The following is a 23,168-nucleotide window of genomic DNA, read 5'->3' as shown; positions in this document are numbered from 1 at the left end:
AGACTTGACTCATCATGTTGCAACAGCAGAGACTTGTATTACACACCATCGTTTGAAAAGATCACTTTTATAGCCTCTTTATGTGTACATGAAATGCCAGAGGAACTGGAAATTTATGTAAAGTGGCCATAAAACTGTTCATTCTTCGAATGATGAAATGTAATACACGTGTCAAGTCTCTGTACTTCTAACATACTGTGCCAAGTGTTATCAGTCCAATTCAGTTGTTTACATTCCTTGTTTGTAACAGTTTCCGTTCGTCCACTATCTGATGTCAGCACTTGCTTGTATGTTAATACGTACTGTGAACTTGATGTCTGAATTGAGTGCGAAATGAAAGAAACGTTTTCTACTTAAGGACGATCGCACAACGTCACACAAGCACAATAAACGTACTTCGATTCGTTCGTTTAGTGGGGGAGGGGCGTTCTGATGTCAATGCGATTGCTGAACTTCATTTTCGCACTTCTAACAACATTTCAACAGAAACCTTTCAGTCCTTCAATGATAAAAGATAAATTTGTATTTACTACTGAGATGTTGATAAGTTGATAAAAATTGTCTTTTTTAATGTGGGATATGATGCTGGGTTTCTAGTAGTATTTTAATGTTTTTACAATCATGTTTTTACATTACAAGGATCGTAGTGGTGTGACCGCTACAGTTTCCATCAGATGAAGGCCCCTTTGATAATTATTCGTTATTGCTGTTTTTCTCGAGCACGCCCGGTGAGGGCGCTTTGAAAAAATTAAAAGGTGGGATTAGGCCTTGTCTGTCCCCCTCTCCCGATTCCATTATGCTAAAAAGTGACCCTACCTTAATTCCTTTTAAAACATGACCTTCCCATGTTAAAATATTTCAAAAACGCAGGCTAACATGCTAGCGCTGTCAAACTTCAAAATGTCGCGAGTCCTAGAATCATGGTAAGGACTTGGAGTTTCAGTATCTATCAATACATGTGTTTGGATATAATTGGCTGAACTGAATACTAGAATTTCCAACTATACTAGATGAGCGCACTTACGACATTGTCAGGACTGAGGTCAATATATCCACACCACAACATTATTTCCAATACTGTTCCAGTGTTTTTTTCTCCTGTGACCCACTCCTCCAGATCTCCTCACATCATAACTGATTTTTTGAGTCATTACATACTTACAGCTGTGATTTGATTCAATCGTGTGGTATTACGGTACCTAAACCCTAACCGTAACTGACGTGGCAGCAGTAGGATGCAGAACCGATGGCAGTGATGGGATGCCAAAATCACAAAATGATGCAAAGCTTAAGGTATAAATTGCCATGTGAGTCAAAGTAAAATTTGACCCTTCACTAAATCCGAATAAGGAAATTATGGCTCTCACCCAAGAACCAGTTTGTAAAATTGTGACGACCCCCTTGTATTTTTAGCCCTCGACTTTCTACTGAGTTCCTGAAGGCTACCTACAGCTATATTAGGTCATTGGCGTAGGTTGAAGGTCACGTCATACCTCTAGTCTACATCAGGGATTATTGTGCATATATATACATCATTTTAATAGCACATTGTACTCTGACAGAAAAAGGTCATGGCTACCTTGACAAATATTGACAACCTCAGACCACTATAGATTTATATTAATAGTAGTCTGAGCGACAACCGATTGTCCGTGAGACCCTGTCCAAACTTGGTATTGAACCCCCCCCCCCCTCTATACAATGTAGAATAATTTATGACCACACATAATGGATACTGACGTGTTGATCAACAGAAACTAATGAACCATTCACTGCTTGTAGAGGACTTACTAGGTGAGGTGAGTTGAGTTGATAACGGAACAGGTAAGGTACCGAGTTTTGACGAGCATTTATGTCTCTCAACCTGTTAAATGTTTTACATGTGTATTTTGACTTCAATTATGTAGCTGGAATCGTTCTATGGACCATGGTAAGCCATGGTAAAAAAAAACCACACTAATACTTGAGTAAAATCGACTCTTCTGTATGTCGGTCGTATGACAGAACCGAACCAAACCATATCGCCATTTGTGGTCAGCCTCACAACCATAAGTAACGTTTAGTAAAACAGTAACTGTTTATCAGTCGATATATGTGACCGATTCTCCCTTTGATTTCCATCGCCTTTCCTTTGTTGCATATATAAAAATATCTAATAAGGATTATGTCACACTGACCTCACATTACATGGCATGTGTTTTCGCTACATTGAGGTGTAATTCAATAGTGTTGACAGGATTTGGTATGACCTAAATTTGGTTATGTCCTCCTCGTGATAGTTATACCTTGACCTATCACTCGAACAGTGCACGTTGTCATCAGACACTACCACAATAGCATAGATAGCAACAGTGTAAATATATGCAGTAGTGCTGAACCCATTTAACGAGAGAGAGAGAGAGAGAGAGAGAGAGAGAGAGAGAGAGAGAGAGAGAGAGAGAGAGAGAGAGAGAGAGAGAGAGAGAGAGAGAGAGAGAGAGAGAGAGAGAGAGAGAGAGAGAGAGAGAGAGAGAGAGAGAGAGAGAGAGAGAGAGCTAGAAATTCGCCGTTTGGCGTTTATTTGTAAATACCACTAAATATGCAAGTATGCAAGAAATCACACAGCTGTGTAAAATGAATTCCCAGGTGACATAATAAAAATATTATAGCCTTGATATTGGATTATATGCCCTCGCTGCAAGGATTAAATAAGCACTCCGGATCCACTACGCGTCGTGCTGATCATATCCGTGCACCTCGGGCGTATAACTTATGACCCAATATCTCGCCAATAATATATAGAACTGTTTCCCTTACATGGTGCATTTCCAAATTGTACTTGTTGATAACCATTGAATTTGGACATAACATTATTTGTAGGATCTCGAGTGCACTGACAGCTAATTTCTAAAAAAATTATTAGATTTTTGCAAGAAATACAGTGGTGTGTCTCATTGTAGCTACTTTGTCATCTCGAGAGCGCAACACAGGAAAACATTCACAAAATATACGACGAAACAGCGGCGAAACAACTCTATGCAAAGGGCAATTGTGTCGGGTAATATTCTTTGGTCATGCTGGCCACGGGCGATAGTTTTTTTTAAAGAACGTTGAGGTGCACTAAATAATAGTCCTTTTTGCAGAATCAATTTGCTGATATAATAGTGGTGAAAAAATCTTATTAGATGTCTGATATCAGCGAATATAGCGCAAACCCCCCTGATGGTGGCTGGGGATGGTTCGTTGTCCTAGCAACCTTCATTGTGACAGCATTTGGACCAGGTAGCTACTATGCCTTTGGAGTTCTGTATGTTGCATTTTTGGATGCGTTTGGTGAATCCAAAGCCGCTACATGTAAGCACATTAATTCCAAGTTTATTCCGTCATTTGCATAAATAATGATTTTCAGTAATTAGGCTATATCTTAAGAATGCACTTTTTAAATTCAATTAAATTTGGTACATACTTCAAACATAACTAATCGTATATTATGTTATATTGCATCCCGACAACAGTTGTATGTAAGATTGTAAATCTAGAGTCTTTGCCCTTACGGAAGGCATTCAGGTTTATGTTTTTCCTCACAATATACAACCATTTTTTTTAAATATCAAATAACCAATGTCATTTAAACCTGACACAAAGGTGACGTATATTAGATGTAGATGTTATATGTAAATCATTTGACGAAGTCAAATTTGAGTGGATGGCAGCAATATTTGTGGTTGAAAGTCATTATTTACCGTATTGAAATACAAGGACAATCCATTCAAGTGTCTACCACTGTATTGTCAAGAGCAAACACGTCAGATAATTCTTCACAATTGAATTTCAGCTTTGGTTACTTCAATGTCTGCGTTTATATTCGTTATGATGGGACCCGTTGGTCTAGCATCGTCAAGAAAGTTTGGCCATCGTAAAACGGTGATAGCTGCAGGACTGATAATGTCAGTAGGACTCTTTGCGACCTCTGTTACAACATCTCTTTATCAGGTGTATTTCACGTACAGCATAATTACAGGTTAGAATGAGACACACTACCTAAGCAAACATACATACATACATACATACATACATACATACATACATACATACATACATACACACATACATACATACATACATACATACATACATACATACATAAATACATACATACATACATACATACATAACATCGCTAATTGGTGCATTCCTATACTTATTATTTCCATAGGTCCTCATATTCCCACGATGTGGCATAAAAGTACAGTTTACATGAACTCCACACATTTCTTATACTAGTTGTTTATTACGATGGTGCAAATGTGTAAATCATAATTTTGTAATGACAGAAATTTCGTTTTACAAATAATAAGTCACTTGTAAAATAATGTCTTCTTTAGATAATTTGTGTGAATTGTCGAATATATGATGTGGTCATCAAAGTAAAAAGTGAACAAAAACTCTTCACTTCGCCTTCTGTCTCTGGCACAAAATACGTTAACAACAACATTGCAACGACGCTATATACGCCATGTAGATCATGATGAACTTTGAAAACACCATTGCACATTCAACCTGCATCTATACTTCCTGGTTTCCTCTTCAATTCATGTATTACCAAAATACACAATGAACAAATATTGCTCATTTTGACTCATCGCCTTTTACACAGCTACTAAACGTATGTAAACATTGTCTACAACGTCGCAAGAACGTACATTTGTTATATAGTTGCACTGCAGTTAATTTGCTGTCGAATTAATTCAAATTATAATGAAACTGTTGATAGAATTTTCGAAATACTTTTGAGTTTGATTGTTTTGAACGTTTAAGGGAACCGTTCGTCCTCGATAACATAGCACTTAATATGCAAAATACCTAGAGATTATGTATACTTATCTACATATCCGTCTCTATGTTTGTTTGTTCCTGTTTCTCTACCTGTGCATATGTCTGCCTCCCCTCTGACCCTGTCAATCTGTTTGATAACAATTTCTATATTTTAAAAAAATCTAATTAGGATGTGGTGGAGGAATGGCACTTATAGCGTCCGTTGAAATGGTTGGCGTGTATTTCAAAAAACGGTTATCACTTGCGATTGGACTAGCTATGGCAGGGGCCGGTGCAGGACAGTTTATCTTATCTGTAGTGACTCAGATTCTGGTAGATAAGTATGGATGGCGAGGAACATTAATGATACTATCTGCAATGACAGCGAACATATGTGTGGCTGGCGCCCTCTTCAGACCTTTAAACGACAATACTACCAAGCCAAAGGAGTACAAAACTATTCCTTCAAATGAAAATATTTTCATAAATAACGAACTTACAGAACACGTAGCTATCCTTGACCACGTGAAAGATAAAAGTAGCCCAAACGCTTCCACAAAGACTAAGTCCGACGAAAGGAAAACGAAAACCAAATCGGGCTGTGTATGTGGATTAAAGTCGTTTTTAGGATCACTTTATGATGTATCATTATTCAAGGAACCACTTTACTACCTTTTGATTCTAACTGGTATCTGTCAGTCTTTTGGTCATAACATTGTAAACATACACATCGTAAGTATACATTATCATATTTAAATGCTTGTTGATTGTATACCCTAAGGTTTCGCAAGATGATAGACGTGTGTGATGAGTGAGTGAGTGAGTGCGTGTATGAAGTCATCTAGCCAAAACTATCCGTAAACCATCCGTAGGTTGGTATAATATTGCTATTCCCTCATTCCAATATAATGATATTTGCAATTAAGTTTTTGAAAACAATGGACAAGCAAACTATAGTTCAAAGTTGAAAAAATGAAGTTATTGATTTGGCCCCAAGTCTGAAAATCTTTCAATTTATTAATCTTGGCGGACTCTTTCGAATCTGTAAGATACATTCTCAGTATTAAACATGTGTCTATACAACAAGTCATTTTCTACATCACAGAGAATGACAAGTTTTCCTTAAAATATACAGGGGTAAACTTGATTTATTAATGTCTGGCCCGGCATTTTTTAGACTGTTATGTGGCAGGATACAAAAATATCTACATAATCCGATGTACCGTGTCTGAAATGTTATGCCTATGCCATTGCGCTAATGCAACATTTTATTTGTAAATACTGGAAACTGTACGTCCCTTTGGAAAGTCCCCAATCGGATTAAAATCTGATGTGGTGAAAGCGGCTAGATGTCTTTATTTGCCTCTATTTTCATCGTTTTGTGTCTTTTGTTTCGTTCAGGGTGATTGCTGCCTTCCCACATCTGACCCTGTGTAATAGGAACTCCCGTTTAAGACTTAATAATCAGCACGCTTCTTTCAAAAGAGTTCGGAGACACGGCGCCGCCACCGACGGCTCGTGTCGTCTGTCTGTCCGGGTTTTTATTTTATTTTTTTTTTTTATTTTTTTTTTAAATTTCTTGTGTGCTCAACCGTCAACATAAGGCTCACCCTGATTGGCCACTCAAACGCGCGCGAATCTTATAGGACATTTTCTAGTACACAGGGTCAGATGTAGGAAGGCGGCGATCACCTGACCTGGATCAAAACAAACGGTGGAAAAAGAGATAAATAAAGACATCTAGCCGCTTTCGCCACTGTCAGATTTTAATCTGATTGGAATGTTACTTGAGTTCATCACAGCTTAACTATCTGTAGACTTGAATGACCGTCGCTACTATATTGGAATTTTGATTTTTTTTTGAATATTCTCTATATAGTTCCAAGACTATTCTGACGACCATTTAGAGCTCGTCTCAAATGGCATTCCTGTATACAGCGTGATTGGTGGAATACATAATTAGACGTATTTAAATCGGACATATGATGAATCCATATTTAGATGTAGGGGCGGTGCTAAAATACTAGCTCCGAACGGTCGTCAGGGTAGACTTGGGAACGGAGCGAAAATTCAAAATGTCAGTTAGGATAGCGGAATAGTATAGTAGCTATAGTGGTTCAAGTCTACAGGTAGGCTATCCACAGCTAGGAAATATATTGGTTTTCGGCATATGGAACCTTGTGTTGCTAAAGCGATCAATGATACAGATATGGTTGTTATACATGTTTCAGGACAATATCAATCGTCCGATCGGCCTTCATCTTCCAGGTCAAATTTGCTAAATACCTTTCGTAAATCAAAAGATGGGGACAAAATTCAAGTGTCTACAAAATATAACCGACCCATGTCCCTTCTTATAAGATCTCGATCTGTAACCATTACCTCCGCCGCCTCAAGGTGGAGTAGCAAATCACTCCAAATTACTTTATATATATATATTAATTATGTTTTGCATATGTAGAATCATGTCCATCAATATTTCAGCTCAAAAATTGGTTTGTTAAACATATTCGAAAGTAATATAATCGAGATACCAATAAAGTATCTCAATCCATATTCTTACAGAAAAGCTGTTTTCGCAGACGACGACCGACATCGATATGTACGACTCCCATTTCTGTCTAACATAACCCCTTGTTACCCCCATCTTTGTACATGTACAGTAACAACATTCAGAGACTTCCTTGAAGGCCTTCAATTCTCGCTATTTCTTTTCCTCTCTTAGGTAAAACGTGCACGTGAGTTTGGTATATCGAACACTTATAGTTCCTTTATACCAGCCTTAATGGGCTTATCTCAATTATTCGGAAGACCTGTCTGGGGTGCCTTGGGAAGTTCACCAAAAGTCAAATCCTATGCAATGTATGCACTTGCCATGGCAATCTGTGGTGTCAGCAATATTATAAGTATTTACACACGGAGTTTTACCGGTAATCTTTAAAAATTGTTCTGTTTCGTGAAGTGTTGGTATAGGCATGGTCTATCGGACTGTCTGTCTGTCTGTCTGTCTGTCTGTCTGTCTGTCTGTCTGCCTGTGTTTCTGTAAACTATTGTAAGCTAAAAGTCGCCAGAACTATTCGCTTATTAATTGTACAATTGAAAAGGTACTTTAATGTTCAGATAGTATTTATCTTCTCACAATTGATAGAAGACATCATCATTAGAATAATTCTTACCTCATTTCAACTAGAAAGTAGCTCGTGAAAAGATCTGACAATGCCTGGTAGGTAGAATAACATGTTGATTGCCAATTATGAATTATGTCAGGGCAAAACAAAATTGGCAATCGTAATTGTGTACACCCGGCCAATTATTTGTTTTTAAGATTGACGATTGCATACGTTTCTTGCTCTACAGCTCAAATGATATATGTCATTATGTTCGGCATTGGCCTTGGTGGATATATAGTCATGGTCCCCGTGGTTGTCTCATATTTTCTGGGTGCAAAAAGGATGGGATATGGACTGTCATCTGTTGGACAAGCAGAAGGCATTACGGGGTTATTCATTGGACCACTCTCGGGTACGTAACAGCGTCATCAAAATCACCGCTTGTTCATATACAGCACATACGCAAACATACTTAGATATTATTCCCCAATATTTTTCTTAGTTCAGCCAAGGCAAAATACGAGTGACCTAAGAGGCCTTTGTTACTACGAGTCGCTAGACGAGTATGGACCACCCTTAGGTCAAAAGTACTTTCTGGCTGAATGGAGAAAAATATTGGAGAATAACATAATTATACCAGCGCCAGTAATATCAAAGAAAAATCGGAGAAAGTAATGGAAATTTTGAACTTGTTGACTGATATTTCGAACACAGCAGAACCAGTGACGTAGACACGAGTTGTCGTGACATAGACGCACGTTGTTGTGTTGAAGTATATATACCATATTTTTTGTTCATATTGGCTTGAGCATAATATAATATCACGATATATGTAGAGGGCAAATCATCAAAAGTCACACAGGAACATACGAACACAATGCATAATGGGTTTATTCATAATTGCACAAGTCGAGGTTCTTGAAAATCCCCTTTCTGGGTCCCTTGAGAATAAAGATATTCAGCTAAATTAAAAGCAACCCCACCTTTGTTCCTAATATCATGTATACATCCTATCTACATACCTAAATTTTATATAAATAGATGACAGCAACTATGGGTACCCAAGATTGAATAAGGAATGGACATTACGGAATACGCTAAATTTACGGCGAAATATTTATACCCAGCAGGAGTGCGCGCTCGCACGCACGCACACGCACGCACACACACACACACACACACACACACACACACACACACACACACACACACACAATTAAACCCCTTTTGGGAACTGTGTTTACAATTGTTAGGATGGATGCGTGATACCTCTGGAAGCTATGATGGCGCTTTCTGGCTCTCTGCTATAGTCTTGGTGATAGGGGCCATAGTTACAATGCTTCTACCAGTGGTGGATAAACTTTTGAAAAGGAAACGCCAAACGTCTGATGTCACGGAGAGCAAAATTCCGAACCAAGGAGGAACCAACGATTTGCTGGTTGCAGAATGTATGACTACCATCTGATGACATATACTGATTAACGGAAATAAAAACACTTAAAGATTTTGCTCATGGTTCAAGGCACCGAGTATAATACTGCATTACTGATCTACAATAAAGTATCACTTAATAGGAATGAGCCATGGAAAGTTAGGAAGTGTGACCCTGTAAGAAAGGTCAACATCAAAGCTCGCTATAGGGGTAGGCACTTGAATGAAATCTGTGTGTGTTATACTACCAGAGTTACGATGACAAATTTTAGAATGCTAAGACAAATATAGCCACCGTTTAGCAGGTTTTGGCACACCAAACAATTATTCATAACTTTAGTGACAATTGTTGTCAGTTTTAGAAAATTTATTCACAATTTTAATATAGATAAACTAATCTAAGCAAACCTAAACTCTAAATCGAACATAAAGAAATATCCTAAACTGGTGTAAGTTCGGACCTAAATATGAAACTGAATCTGAACAATAAAACTCTGGCCTGGTCTGCGTTTTGTAGCGACCATTCAAGATACAACCAAGACATCCTTCACTGTGGCTAGTCACTATTTTTTTCCTATCAAGGGGGTTAGTTCTTAGCCCATCCCATTGAATTCTGGTGTATATGAGGGCACAGAGTGACTGTGTGTGGAATTAGTGTGGTCAACAAGATTGAACTGCTGGTTTACCGGTTGTGTGGACATGGTCTGCGCAGTCTATATTATGTGCATGTTGATAGTGCACTTGGTCGATATCCCGTTGAAATCCTACTATACAGTGATCAAAAATTCAAATAATTTGTCATTTTGTCAGCTTCAGTAGTTGAATACAGCATTGCAGATTTATTTGTGCATAAGGCTATGTTGGAAGTGGAAAACAGGGTGAATTTTCATTAAAGAATAACAATGTATCGATTGATCGCAAAATGTATCGCGACTTGCCCAACTGACGTATCTACGACACAAAGGGATACACGTAAAAATGAGTTATTTTTCGATGGAAATATGTTTACAAATTAAAATGCAATCAACACGAAAATCAAACGGGTAAAACTTTATATAGGGAAAATTTACGCGCGCCCTGTTGGGCCGTTTTGTTATTATCTTAAAGATGTCCTTGTAGAAATTATAGTCCCTAGCTGATGAACAACAACAATTAAAAACTGAATAATCGAAAATAATAATTACTTTTAAATTACGGTTTGTTATTATTATTCATTAGTGGAAACTAAAATTTTGGACAAATTTCGACCAAAAATTATTAAGTATGTGGTAATTCTTAGCATGATATGTTGTGATCACATTTATTTGTGTAAATTAACCGAATAAATCCTGTATTAATCAAAAAGTAAACTGAACTAAATTTTTAAACTCAAACCAAACAAATTTACCTGTAGCAGTGATATAGATACATAACTACTGAATACTTCCACGTGTCAAGACAACACCTTCTTAGAGCTTCGGTTTCATGAGGAGCATGATAAATTATCTGAATTTCATTTTCAAGCAACAAAGAAATAATTTGTGTAAATAATCAACAGTTTGCTTTACCCCAAAAATAAAATATATACCGTGATACCATGCAAAATGATATGTTATGATATTACTTTACAGTGGTGGCAGTGGTGGGATGTTATAGCAATAGGATTTGGAACTAGTGGCAGCGGTGGGATCATGCCAAAATCACAAAATAATACAGTTAAATAAAAATGTAAAACAAGTGAGTCAAAGTAGAATGCAATCTGATTAAAATCCGATGTAGATGTCGGCTAATCATTCGAACATGTTTACGTTTTTAGCCTGATCGCGAGAGGAGGCAATCAGGCTAAAAACGTAAACATATACCACAAAGGTCAATTCAGGCAAAATAACGAAGGTAAAATAGCAATGAATGATTACCCGACATCTACATCGGATTTTAATCAGATTGAGTAGAATGTAACCCTGGTTGGATTGATTGTCAACTTTGAGATCAATTTGGTCCAATGGCTTCTATACAGCCTGTAATAACCTTACATATACTATACTGGTCGAATGTAAAATACCACTTGACAAAACTCCCGCTTATTTATATAGTATTATGTAACCTCTACTCGAACAATTAGAAAATACCCCCCCCCCCCCCGGACAAGAGTCCCGCTTTAAAATACTCTAGATTGGTATAAATGCATAAGGTAAGCTTCTGGTGTTTCGAACAGTAGGCATCGCAGCCAAGGTTACGTAAGCATGCGCGTGTATTTCAAAAATGTTCTTTGCGCATCGACCTTGAACGACAATGTGTATACCACATACTAGTACTAGTATTTCGTAACAACATGTTCACTGACTTAACGATGATATTCGACCAGCCTTTTGTGATATACGACTGTATATTTTAATGAAATGATCGTAGCGGATGTTTCAAACTAATGCCGTGGAGTACGACTGCTGAAATGAAATGATTGGTGCACGCATGATATCATAGGGGTACGTACGCGTTCGTGAATGCAACGTTTTATTGTGAACTGACAAACAAACAGAGTGTTCGTCCGATAATTCGTGTCATAGTTCACGCCAGATTTTATGAACAGATACTGAAACTATATATAAGCTGAAAAATGACGCCAGCTAGGTAAGTTGACCGACCGAAATCGGAGATGAAATAGAATGCTATGTGTGTTTATGAATACTGTCAAAAATCCATCGATTTTATGAAGTAAAAGTGGTGTATGACGTCACAATAGTAATCAGCTGATCGATGACGAAGGTCCTTGCAACTGTGTGTGTTATGCAACTAGCAACTCTAGCGCAGACAGACTGTACACTGACATGCGTAGATGCGTACGTCTGGTACGATAGCACAATAGATGTGCCAGTCACGATGATGTCGTTAACAATGATAATTAAATACATTATAAAACCTATATACTTGGATTTACGCATGCGCCTGGCTTGTGTGGAAGTTCATTTTGATTTAGATTAGTATAAATGCTGTACTTTTACAACAATTAGGTGACGTAATCTACCAAAATGTCTGACGCCAGTACTACCTCGAAAGACACCACCCCTCCTGAAGGTGGATGGGGCTGGTTCATCGTCCTCGGCACTTTCATCAACACAGCTTTTGGAGCGGGTAGCTTCTATTCCTTTGGAGTTCTGTATGTGGCATTCTTAGATGCGTTCGGCGAGTCAAAGGCAGCTACGTGTAAGAATTTTTGTTTTCATTTTTGTTTACTTACTTAGAGTTGTACCCATAATTCAACTTGAAGGTGTGCAAGTGTTAAACATGCAAATGAATTTTACCAGTATAAGGACTAAGATAAGAAACGATCGTTCATTAATTTTCTAAGAAAAGGAAAATCGTTATTTTGACATGTAATCGTCTCAGTGATTTGACAAGAGTAATGCAAACTGCATCAGAAATAGTCTTCAAGCATATGCACTTCTTTTTGTGTTGTAAAATTCTCTAGATACAATTTGCGAATTCTAAATTTAATGAAATATTTCTACGGTTTCTTTTTTCATAACATTAAAAAAAATATGAACACGTACCCGTAAAATGAATATGTAAATTATTAACATACTGGTACCTGATTATGCAAAGTAGAGTAGAACAACATGAGCGATTTGGCAAAATAAAGACAATGCATGTTACTGGTATTCCAATCTCGAACATTTAAAACAAAAAGATGAGGCCTTCTTTGTCTTCTTGACCTTCATGTTTATAATTAATTTGTCTGCCTTGAACATTCTATAATAGGGGTGTGCAAATTTAAGAATTGTTCCCAACATGATGATGCTATCAGTGATATTCAAATTGGTTGTAAATATGAGTACTTTTGGTCAAAAATCTTAAACTCAATAACTATTGGTCGGAAGTTGATGGGAAGGTTTTTAGGTGTGTGCAGATTAAGAATCGTTGACAACATGATGATCCAATCAGTGATATGCAAATTAGGTCTAAAATGTGCATATCTGTTCAAAACCTTTAAATCCAAAACTAATAGCAGATCGAGCTGAAATATAATGGTGATGCATCTGGGGATGTGTAGATGAGGGTGTATTTACGCCATGATGATCCCATCAGTGGTATGCAAATTAGGTCTAAACTTTGGACAAAAACATATCTCTCGAAAACTCCATGCTGAATGGGGCTAACATTTGGTGAGGATGTTTCCGGAGCTGTTATTCTGCAATTATTGTTCAAAACATTTTGACACAACTGGCTCTAACAACCATGACCACACCCTTAGCAACAGTGAAATGAATATGTATATTACAAAGATAACAACAGGGATGGGTAGGCAAGTGAATAAATATTCAAAAAAATGTATGCAAATATGCCTAGCAGCAAGACCACGCCCATAGTAACAGCCAGATGATGGTATATATTCCAAAATTAACAACATAGATGCTTAGGCAAGGACATCAACTTTCTAAAAATTGACATAATTGACCCACCAATGAAATTTATTGCCCCTATCAACATTTGCAATTTATGGTGTATATGTAAATGGTTTTCAAAATTAGTTAGAACTTTTGGAAACCCGTTGAGTTGAGATTTGTTGAGACCATTGCATTTAAAAAAAAATAATTTATAAAGTATACAGTTGTGCTACAACGTCATTTGCACTGTTTTTTGTTAATTTTTTAATTTTTTTTTTGTACAGCTATTATTGCTTCCATTTATGGAATCGCATTCGTTATGATGGGTTCAGTTGGGCTTGCATTGTCAAAACGGTTCGGACACCGTAAAACGGTGATGTTTGGCGGCGTGATGGCTTCTGTTGGACTCTTTACGACTTCCTTTGTGACAACTCTGCAGCAAGTCTATGTTACCTACGGTTTTGTTACAGGTGAGCCCAAAAATCGTGTTACAAATAAACATAAAGATCAATCAATCAATCAATCAATCAATCAATCAATCAATCAATCAATCAATCAATCAATCAATCAATCAATCAATCAATCAATCAGTCAGTCAGTCAGACGGACAAACATGCAGCATACCAAATTCTTTTATTTCCAACTTGCATTAAAATAGCATGTACAGGTACGTAAAGTATTTACATAATTCTTCAATAGAATACACACAATACCTTGCAGGAAATCATAGTGACTAGCTAGTGAACGAGTTTCTCTTGGTCACCTATGACAAACGTTCACGTGATCTCTAGTTGTTATGGTAACTACATCTCATTCTCCAAATTTTGTGAGAACCTATTATCGAACTTACACTACAATATTTGGTAATGGGTTTGGAATTACTGTAGTTTAACCCGGCTTTGATCAAACCACTTGTGACTTTACATACTGTGGGGGAGTGTATTGGTAAACTATACTCCCTGGGGTAGATTAGAGAAAACTTATACCGGAACAGAAGCAAGTGGATCAGTTCTGAGACATGTAACACAACGTGGGGTTTCTTCTCAGAGCTGTACTAACACTACCGTACAGTACTACTGCTAGTTCAAGACTGAAGAGTATATAAAACTACATGTACACAAATACATCAATTTAGGAGGGAAAGTAAATACTCAACTCTAATTGGCAGAGGAATCTTATCTCAAGATAGACTAGACTAGTAAATGGCCTCATAAAATGGCCCTCATAGTGTTCACTTCACCATACATACATACATACATACATACATACATACATACATACATACATACATACATACATACATACATACATACATACATACATACATACATACTTACATACATACATACATACATACATACATACATACATACATACACAATACATACACATACATACATACATACATACATACATACATACATACACACATACATACATACATACATACATACATACATACATACATACATACATACATACATACGTGTGCGTCCGTGCATGTTTGCTATGCGTACATGTATACTCGCACAAACATATAGTACAGACAAACAAACACAAAGGAAGGCAGACAGACAGACAAACAGACAGACACACGCATAACCACACCCACACACGCGTACCACTGACGTATGTACACTTAGTCTCGTACGAGACAAAACTAACCTGTTACTTAGCCTGAGAACGAAACGAGGTTTACGTAAAAATGTTTTGTTCATAGTTCAAAAAATGTTTTGTTCATAGTTCATAATGAACATTATATTAGAACAGTTGTCACGTTTCGATACGCATAAATCATTACATCTAGTCATTTGCATATTTTAAAATATTTTTACTTCTCCTTGTTAAATTTGCAACCTTTTCCTGTAACCATTGACGACGAATTTTCGTTACTCTTTGTATATAGGTGCTAGTCTAGGATTGACTGTTGTACCGTCAGTTGATATGATAGGTATGTATTTCAAGAAACGTTTATCAATAGCAGTTGGGATAGCCATGGCCGGGACCGGTGCAGGACAGTTTACATTGTCACTCGTTACTCAGTTTTTTGTTGAAGTGTATGGATGGAGAGGATCGATGGTGATATTATCTGCCATAGCAGCTCACGTTTGTGTTGCTGGCGCCCTCTTGAGACCATATAAAGAGAAAGTCTCTGCTGATAATCAACGCAGCTCGATTACTACAAACGGAAATCTTGTCAGACATAAGAAGCGAGTCGAAGAAACGAGTGATTTTGTCAACGTCAATGGGGATACGTACAATCATATCGAAAATGGGAGTTGTATTGAAAAAATTACGAGGACTAAAGCTGAAGTTGACAGTCGAACTCAAAACCAACAAAAGAAATCAAACTGTCTTGCTGGAGTGAAATCGTTTATGGGATCACTATATGATGTATCACTCTTTAAGGAACCAGTATTTCAGCTTATACTTGTCACAGCGATCTGCCAGGGTGTTGGTCATGGTATTGTCACCGTTCACATCGTGAGTATAGCTATTTTCAAACTATCTCACAAATTCTAATGATTTGATGAGACTCTTGAAGTTTTGCTGGACAGGTAGATATATATGTGAAATTTGCATATATGCCCGGAGAAAATAGTGAACTAGGGTGGGTGGTGGAGTGGCCGAATGGGTGGGTAGTTGGGTAGGTGGGTAGGTGGATGGAACGATACTTACGACTCGATGAGTGGGTACGGGTGGAAATGTCCGAGTCGACCTTATTTCCAATCCCTAGAGAAATGTTTTCAGTAAATTAAATGTTTTGATATGACTTGCCCATCTTCTGCAAGCTGTCAATGAACACTATCAATAAACGTATCACGCATGTCAGAACAACGAAGAGGGGAGTCACATGACTAATGAGCAGATTACCTAGTAAATGTGAGTGAGGTTAGTCCCCTGAAGGGAACTCTAAAATGGGCTCCGTCCGTCCGTCCGTCTGTCCGTCCATTCGCCGGTAGTGGTGGTGGTGGTGGTGGTGGTGGTGGTGGTGGTGTGTGTGTGTGTGTGTGCATCCGTAATACGTCGTTTTTCTGACATGCAATATCCGATTCTAATCAAACCTGGCACAAAGATGGCACAATCGACATCAGACCATGCACAAATTAAACCTGTTGCAAACAGGGAAAGTAAAGAAATGATGAATTGGATTAATAACACTCAACACAGCATGTTGGAACATAAAAGATTTGTATTACAAACCATAGTTTGATAAGAACACAGGTTTATGGCCTCTTTATGTGTACATGAAGTGCCTGGGGGAGCTTCGACATATGCGACTTTTACCCATCCATAACCGAAAAATTGTTTTTAGAATCCCTCAAATTTGCCGGCCAATACACCACCATATCAGATGAAGACAAACAAATTATCATGCACGCGCGGAAATCTCTCCTCTTTGATAAAACCAAACCATGGGTAAAAAAGAATAGCAATGGATCATTTGACGTCACAATGGGAAGCAACGACGGGGCCGAAATATGCGAACTGGTCGGAATATTCATGCTACACAAATTAGCCAAAAAATACGGTAAAGAAAACATAGGTCTATATAGGGACGACGGACTCGCCGCCTTCAAGAACATCACCGGAAGTAAATCAGAAAGTATCAGAAAAGACATAACTAAAACCTTCAAAGCCATGGGGTTAAAAATAACCATACTCACCAATCTGAAAACCGTCAACTTTCTAGACATAACGCTCAACCTCAACAACGGTAAATATTACCCTTACAGGAAACCCAACGACAACCCCATGTACATACACACGCAGTCTAACCACCCACCCAGCATCATCAAGAACATACCGTCAGCCATCGGCCGTAGAATTTCCGACATATCATCCGACGAACACATCTTCAACCAGGCAGCCCCACTGTACCAAAATGCACTAAAAACCAGCGGCCACAAAGAGAACATCACGTACACCAGCACCCCGACGCAGAAAAACAAGAAAAACAGAAATAGAAACACCATCTGGTTTAACCCACCATACAGCAAAAACGTATCCACCAATGTAGGCAAACGATTCCTCAACCTAATCACAAAACATTTCCCAGCAGACTCTAAGTTACACAAAATATTCAACAGAAACAATGTCAAAGTCAGTTATAGCTGCATGCCAAACATGGCTACCATAATCAAAGCGCATAACGCCACCATCTCCAACAGCGAAACTAAACCCACTCAAAAACCCTGTAATTGCAGACAGAAAGACACCTGCCCTCTGAACGGCGAATGCCAAACGGAAAACATCGTATACCAAGCCACCGTCCACGGAAAACAAACAAAAGTATATATCGGTCTAACAGAGAACAACTTCAAACAGAGATACGCCAACCACAAACAGTCATTCAAACATGAAAAACACGAAAACAGCACAGAACTATCAAAACACATTTGGAAACTGAAAAAAAACAATGAGCCTTTTTCCGTATCCTGGTCCATCAGCAAGAAAGCCCAAGCATACACCAATAAAACAAAACGATGCAACCTGTGTTTAACCGAAAAACTAACTATTATTAAAGCAGACAAAAGCTCCACATTAAACAAAAGAACTGAGTTGATATCCAAATGCCGACACGAGAATAAGTTTTATTTGTCCAACTTCAATAGAGCATCTATCACCTAAACTAAACCCGTTAACTAACGGAACATCAAAGCCCAACATGTAACAACCCGCCAACACTTACTTGTCCGCACCCAATAACCCACACAATAACAACCAACACCTCCACACATACAACACCTACCCACCGACACAGACAATAGTGATGGTATTTCTATTGTCTACACTCTATATATACAGCACACCCAGAGAGTAGGCCTCAGAGTGTCTGATGATCGCAATATGCGTGAAACTCCGAGTTACACCCAAGAAAGAGTTCCAGTACTACCAAAACTATTACGCTCTGCCACTGCGGTATACAGCACTGTCTTAGCAGATTGATACTCACCGAGTTATATATATATATATATATATATATATATATATATATATATATATATATATATATATATATATATATATATATATATATATATATATATATATATATATATATAAGTGATTGATTTACCCTAATATGAATTATTATAAACCAAACTGAAAAGGAGGAAATGGTGACAAAAAAGCGAAGGTAATATGGGAGTCGTGAAATAGCTTTCAGCTAGTCTAGCCTCACCTCCGACATTGAATACTATGAATGATGAGGGATTTGTTCACCAGAGGGAATGTAATACATAAATGAATAAAACGTGTACACCCAAACGTTTATGTAGAAATATTGCATGCTGGCCAACATGGTATTAATTCATTGATGACATCGCTCTTGCGATTTTTGAAATCGGTCAGTAGATATTTCATTAGCCCCCCCCCCCCTCGCCCCAATTCACTCATTTCTGCCCATAGTGTATACTCAATTAAATAACAATTTTTTTTACAGTCAAGGCGTGCAATTGACTTTGGTACATCGACATCATTGAGTTCCTTGATACCAGCAGTAATGGGCCTTTCCCAGTTGGTTGGCAGACCTGTTGTTGGTGCCATGGCTAATTTACAAAACGTGCAAGCATACACAATCTATGTTGTCGCCATGGCAATTTGTGGGGTGTCAACGATTGTCAGCACTTACACAAGACATTTTGAAGGTAATCAGTTAGAATTAATATCAAAATAAAAAAAAGAGATTTACATATGTGACGCCGAATAACGGTGTACTGTCCACGGACGACAGGTCCCATACCATCATTTGCAAATGACTGCTGGTGGAAATCATGATTTGACTTTCTAGGAGTTGCAGGCAGCTTGACAGTAACTCTGTCACAAATACTTTAACAAACAAAACAAGCAAACAAACAAACAAACAAAAAACCAAACAAACAAAAAGACTTTTATAACAAATCTTTCTTAATATCTTATTTATTTACATTTTGTGCATTGTGATAAGTGTACTGTAATACGAGGTCAGCAACTGAAACACACACACACCACCACCACTACCACCACCACCACCAACAACAACAACAACAACAACAACAACAACAACAACAACAACAACAACAGCAGCAGCAACACCTCATTGGTTAATTTGCAGTTGTTGTCGACATCAGTCATTATTACCATTTTCTATTTTCAAACAGTTTACAATCAGCCTACCAATGGATCGATTTAACATAATGTGACAAGTGTATGTCAGTGACACTGCAATTATTACTTACGAGGTTGCTTTGAAACATTCTCGGAGTATTTTCTGCAAGGTAAACTGCCTGTCTATTTGTCTGTCCGTCTGACTTGTAGATGATGCATGCAATTTTGCTATCGAACTTTGCCTCTTAATTACTGGGGATAAAATTTGACAATGCTTTTTTGACAATTGTATGATTGAATGATTGCTAGATAGATGGAGTTAATCAATTTGATTTATATTTTACAATAGCCCAAGTAGTGTACGTCATACTATTCGGTATAGGTCTTGGAGGCTATATTATATTGGTTCCTGTAGTTGTGGCAGAGTTTCTGGGTGCCAAAAGGATGGGACACGGACTATCAGTCACTATCCAAGTACAGGGTATTGTTATACTATTTGCTGGCCCGTTATCAGGTACGTAGATGTTGTAGTACACACAGACCAGACAAAGACAGACAGACAGACAGACAGAGACAGACAGACGCGCGTACCCACGTGCACTTGCCTAGAGACATGCATATACGGAAATTACTGAACAACCTACCTACCTACCTACCTACCTACCTACCTACCAATGCACCTGCCTGCCTGTCTGCCTACTACCTACCTACCTTCCTTCACACATACGCAGAGACACACACGCATAGATACATGTGTATGTACGTACGTACGTGCATATATATGTGTGTGTGTGTGTGTGTGTGTGCGCGCGTGCGTATGTACATACATACATACACACATATACATACATACATACATACATACATACATACATACATACATACATACATACATACATACATACATACATACATACATGCACCTACCTAAGGCTCAGCATAGTTTTATTCAGGAAAGATCACTCATAAGCATGTAATAGTAATGAAAATAATTGTAAAACCATGTGTATAATTTCATTTTTGTGTATTATATAGGATGGATGCGCGATACCTCTGGGATCTATGATGGCGCTTTCTGGCTCTCTGGTGTAGCCCTGGTAGTAGGGGCTATTGTGGCATTGTTCATACCAGTGGTTCATAAATTTGTTCAAAGAAGACACCAGAAAAGGACATATGACACCATTGTGAATAAGGAACCAAACATAGAAGAGATGGCAGAAGTATTACATGTTGCAGAATGTCTGACAGCTTTTTGAAAAACATTGAATCCAAAATACCTGAAAATAACATTTTTCTCGGAGGTTCAATGTTATTATACTCCTCTTGGTTTCATTACCATTGTTTCAAACATGGTCTCAGATAACGGGACACTATCACGCAATGAAGGTGTCCTCAAACTTGTTAGCCATCAAATGTTAACACCATAGACGTCTGTGTTAGCAAGTGTGCTACCACTCTTAAAGTGGCCATGTATGGATCGATGGGGATTGGTTAATTTATTTTAGATTTTTACTTAAAAACAATTTTATCATGGCTTTTTACTTGAAAAATCAATATGAAACAACATATTTCAAGTCTGTGTTTGTGAGTCAATAAATTGCAAAAGATTAATAGCTTTAACAAAAATTGTAAAAATATTTTTTATTGTTCATACAATAACAATCTTATTACACTTTTATTTTAAAAGCTTTTTGCGATGCAAGGAGTTACAAACACAGACTTGCTTTAGCTTTGCACCTTTAAAGTGTCAGCTAATGTATGTAAAAACCGTTAATATTGTGAACGGGACTCATAAGCAGTAAATCTATAATCTAAAGACCTGGTGTGAAACCACATCACAATGAAGTGATTTCATTGATAGGATTTTTTTAATTCGGAATTTGTTCATTAACAAGATAACGAGTAAGTGTAAAAAAAAATCTATGCAACATAGTTGCAGAATAATAATAGAACAACAAACCAAAAAAACAAAACAACACAAAATAAAACAAAGTATATTTTCAATATTAGATATGTCCTCACAAAATACTCCAAACGTATCCTGTTGACTCTATTGAGTATTCACACAGGCTCGCACTATTAACAACACTATTAGTTATCTTAGAGGCGTCGACAGACACGAAATATAAAACAGGAGCAGACAGATACTGAAAGGGGATATATACCGTAAAACCAACAACGTAGACCCACGTTTTTGTGACGTAGAACGACCAATGTATACATTTCTTATTTTCAGTTCAAACGCTTATAAAAGCGCTTACCTGTGATATAATATAAGTAGTAGTTTGAATATTATATTAATCATCCAAGAACTGTGACAGCTAAAATAAGACAACAGTGGAACACATTATGGTTGTTACGGTATAAATACGAGAAGAGAAGATATTCTTTACTTAATTACTTAATATTAGTGTTTCAGCTCCTAAAGGACCATTTCTCTAAAAACAGCTCTATATTCGTATTGATAAATGAAATTATATATTTTAGATATCGATATATTTAGGAAAATATATTTATTTAGAATTTCTAACTCTTGAAAATTATTATGAGGAGCTAAAATGTATGTAATACTTTGTCATATATAAGCATAACACGATGCGTTTACTGTATATTCTTTTCTTGTTTTTAATTTGTTCTCAGATTTTCAATTGGGTTATCAAATAATTGTAACTTGAGAAGATTCTTAACAATTCAATAAAGTACTGAGTGATTTCAAGTATGCTGAATCCATGCAGTGTTTGCAGTGTTGGATTTTTACTCCAGTTTACTTTGCTTTGATCACTATCCTTTCGAATTTCCTATGGTTGCCAACTCAATGAATTAATCTATCTGTAAAATCATGATATGTATGTTTTATTGTAACTTGTTATTACTCTGGACACCAGGTTTTCGGCTTACCAAGATAGATGCAAAACTAAAGCTGTTATTCTTCGATGCAAAGATTCAACTATTAGGTAACAGCTGTGCCGTCCTTATACGTTTTTAATCAATCTGAAATCCAAATAGTGTAAACATCGGAAGTCCCCCAAACTTATACTCTGCAAGATTATGGAAGTCATTAGTCTAGAGTTCTAAACTGGCACAGTATTACGTATTAAAAACTTCATTACTAATACCAGTCTAATCAAGACAGTTGTTTGAACACATATATCTGTGCCCCCATTGACGTTGTCGCGTCCCCACAAGATTTTAGTTTAAACAGACTGGAGGTGGAGTCCTGGTTGGACATTTGCATATCAGTGCAGTCCTAGAAACGTTAGAAAGGTCAAAAACGTTTGTGATGGATTACTACTGACATGCACCCTTTGCGCTTCATTCACTACAGGAAAGCGCCACAATTTAACACCTTTAGTAACTGTCTTGACTAGACTGGTATCAGTAA

General features: G+C 37.4%; 2 protein-coding genes across 2 annotated transcripts; both read left to right on the top strand.

Moving 5' to 3' along the window:
* The first annotated feature begins 3,164 nt into the window (after positions 1 to 3,164).
* LOC144444285 (monocarboxylate transporter 12-like) lies at positions 3,165 to 9,369 on the top strand. Its single transcript, XM_078133699.1, has 5 exons — positions 3,165 to 3,333; positions 3,815 to 4,000; positions 4,985 to 5,488; positions 8,152 to 8,316; positions 9,158 to 9,369. The coding sequence occupies exons 1-5, from the start codon at positions 3,165 to 3,167 to the stop codon at positions 9,367 to 9,369; spliced, it is 1,236 nt and encodes a 411-aa protein (XP_077989825.1).
* Positions 9,370 to 12,340: 2,971 nt separating this feature from the next.
* LOC144444284 (monocarboxylate transporter 12-like) lies at positions 12,341 to 21,042 on the top strand. The gene is made up of 6 exons (XM_078133698.1): positions 12,341 to 12,515; positions 13,981 to 14,166; positions 15,603 to 16,180; positions 19,143 to 19,347; positions 20,136 to 20,300; positions 20,822 to 21,042. Exons 1-6 carry the CDS (start codon positions 12,341 to 12,343, stop codon positions 21,040 to 21,042), a joined length of 1,530 nt encoding a protein of 509 aa, XP_077989824.1.
* Positions 21,043 to 23,168: the final 2,126 nt, after the last annotated feature.

Source organism: Glandiceps talaboti, chromosome 13 (assembly GCF_964340395.1).
Source record: "Glandiceps talaboti chromosome 13, keGlaTala1.1, whole genome shotgun sequence".
Classification (NCBI taxonomy): Eukaryota; Metazoa; Hemichordata; class Enteropneusta; family Spengelidae; genus Glandiceps; species Glandiceps talaboti.
This window is presented reverse-complemented; position numbering and strand designations above follow the sequence as displayed.

What these genes read in the sequence shown, in the direction of transcription:
- LOC144444284 (XM_078133698.1), top strand. Translation starts at nt 12,341, where the DNA reads ATGTCTGACGCCAGTACTACCTCGAAAGACACCACCCCTCCTGAAGGT. An exon ending in GTATTGTCACCGTTCACATC is followed by an intron (nt 16,181 to 19,142) that starts GTGAGTATAGCT and finishes TTTTTTTTACAG; the next exon opens with TCAAGGCGTGCAATTGACTT. An exon ending in ATTTGCTGGCCCGTTATCAG is followed by an intron (nt 20,301 to 20,821) that starts GTACGTAGATGT and finishes TGTATTATATAG; the next exon opens with GATGGATGCGCGATACCTCT.
- LOC144444285 (XM_078133699.1), top strand. Translation starts at nt 3,165, where the DNA reads ATGTCTGATATCAGCGAATATAGCGCAAACCCCCCTGATGGTGGCTGG. An exon ending in TGAATCCAAAGCCGCTACAT is followed by an intron (nt 3,334 to 3,814) that starts GTAAGCACATTA and finishes ATTGAATTTCAG; the next exon opens with CTTTGGTTACTTCAATGTCT. An exon ending in ATTCATTGGACCACTCTCGG is followed by an intron (nt 8,317 to 9,157) that starts GTACGTAACAGC and finishes TACAATTGTTAG; the next exon opens with GATGGATGCGTGATACCTCT.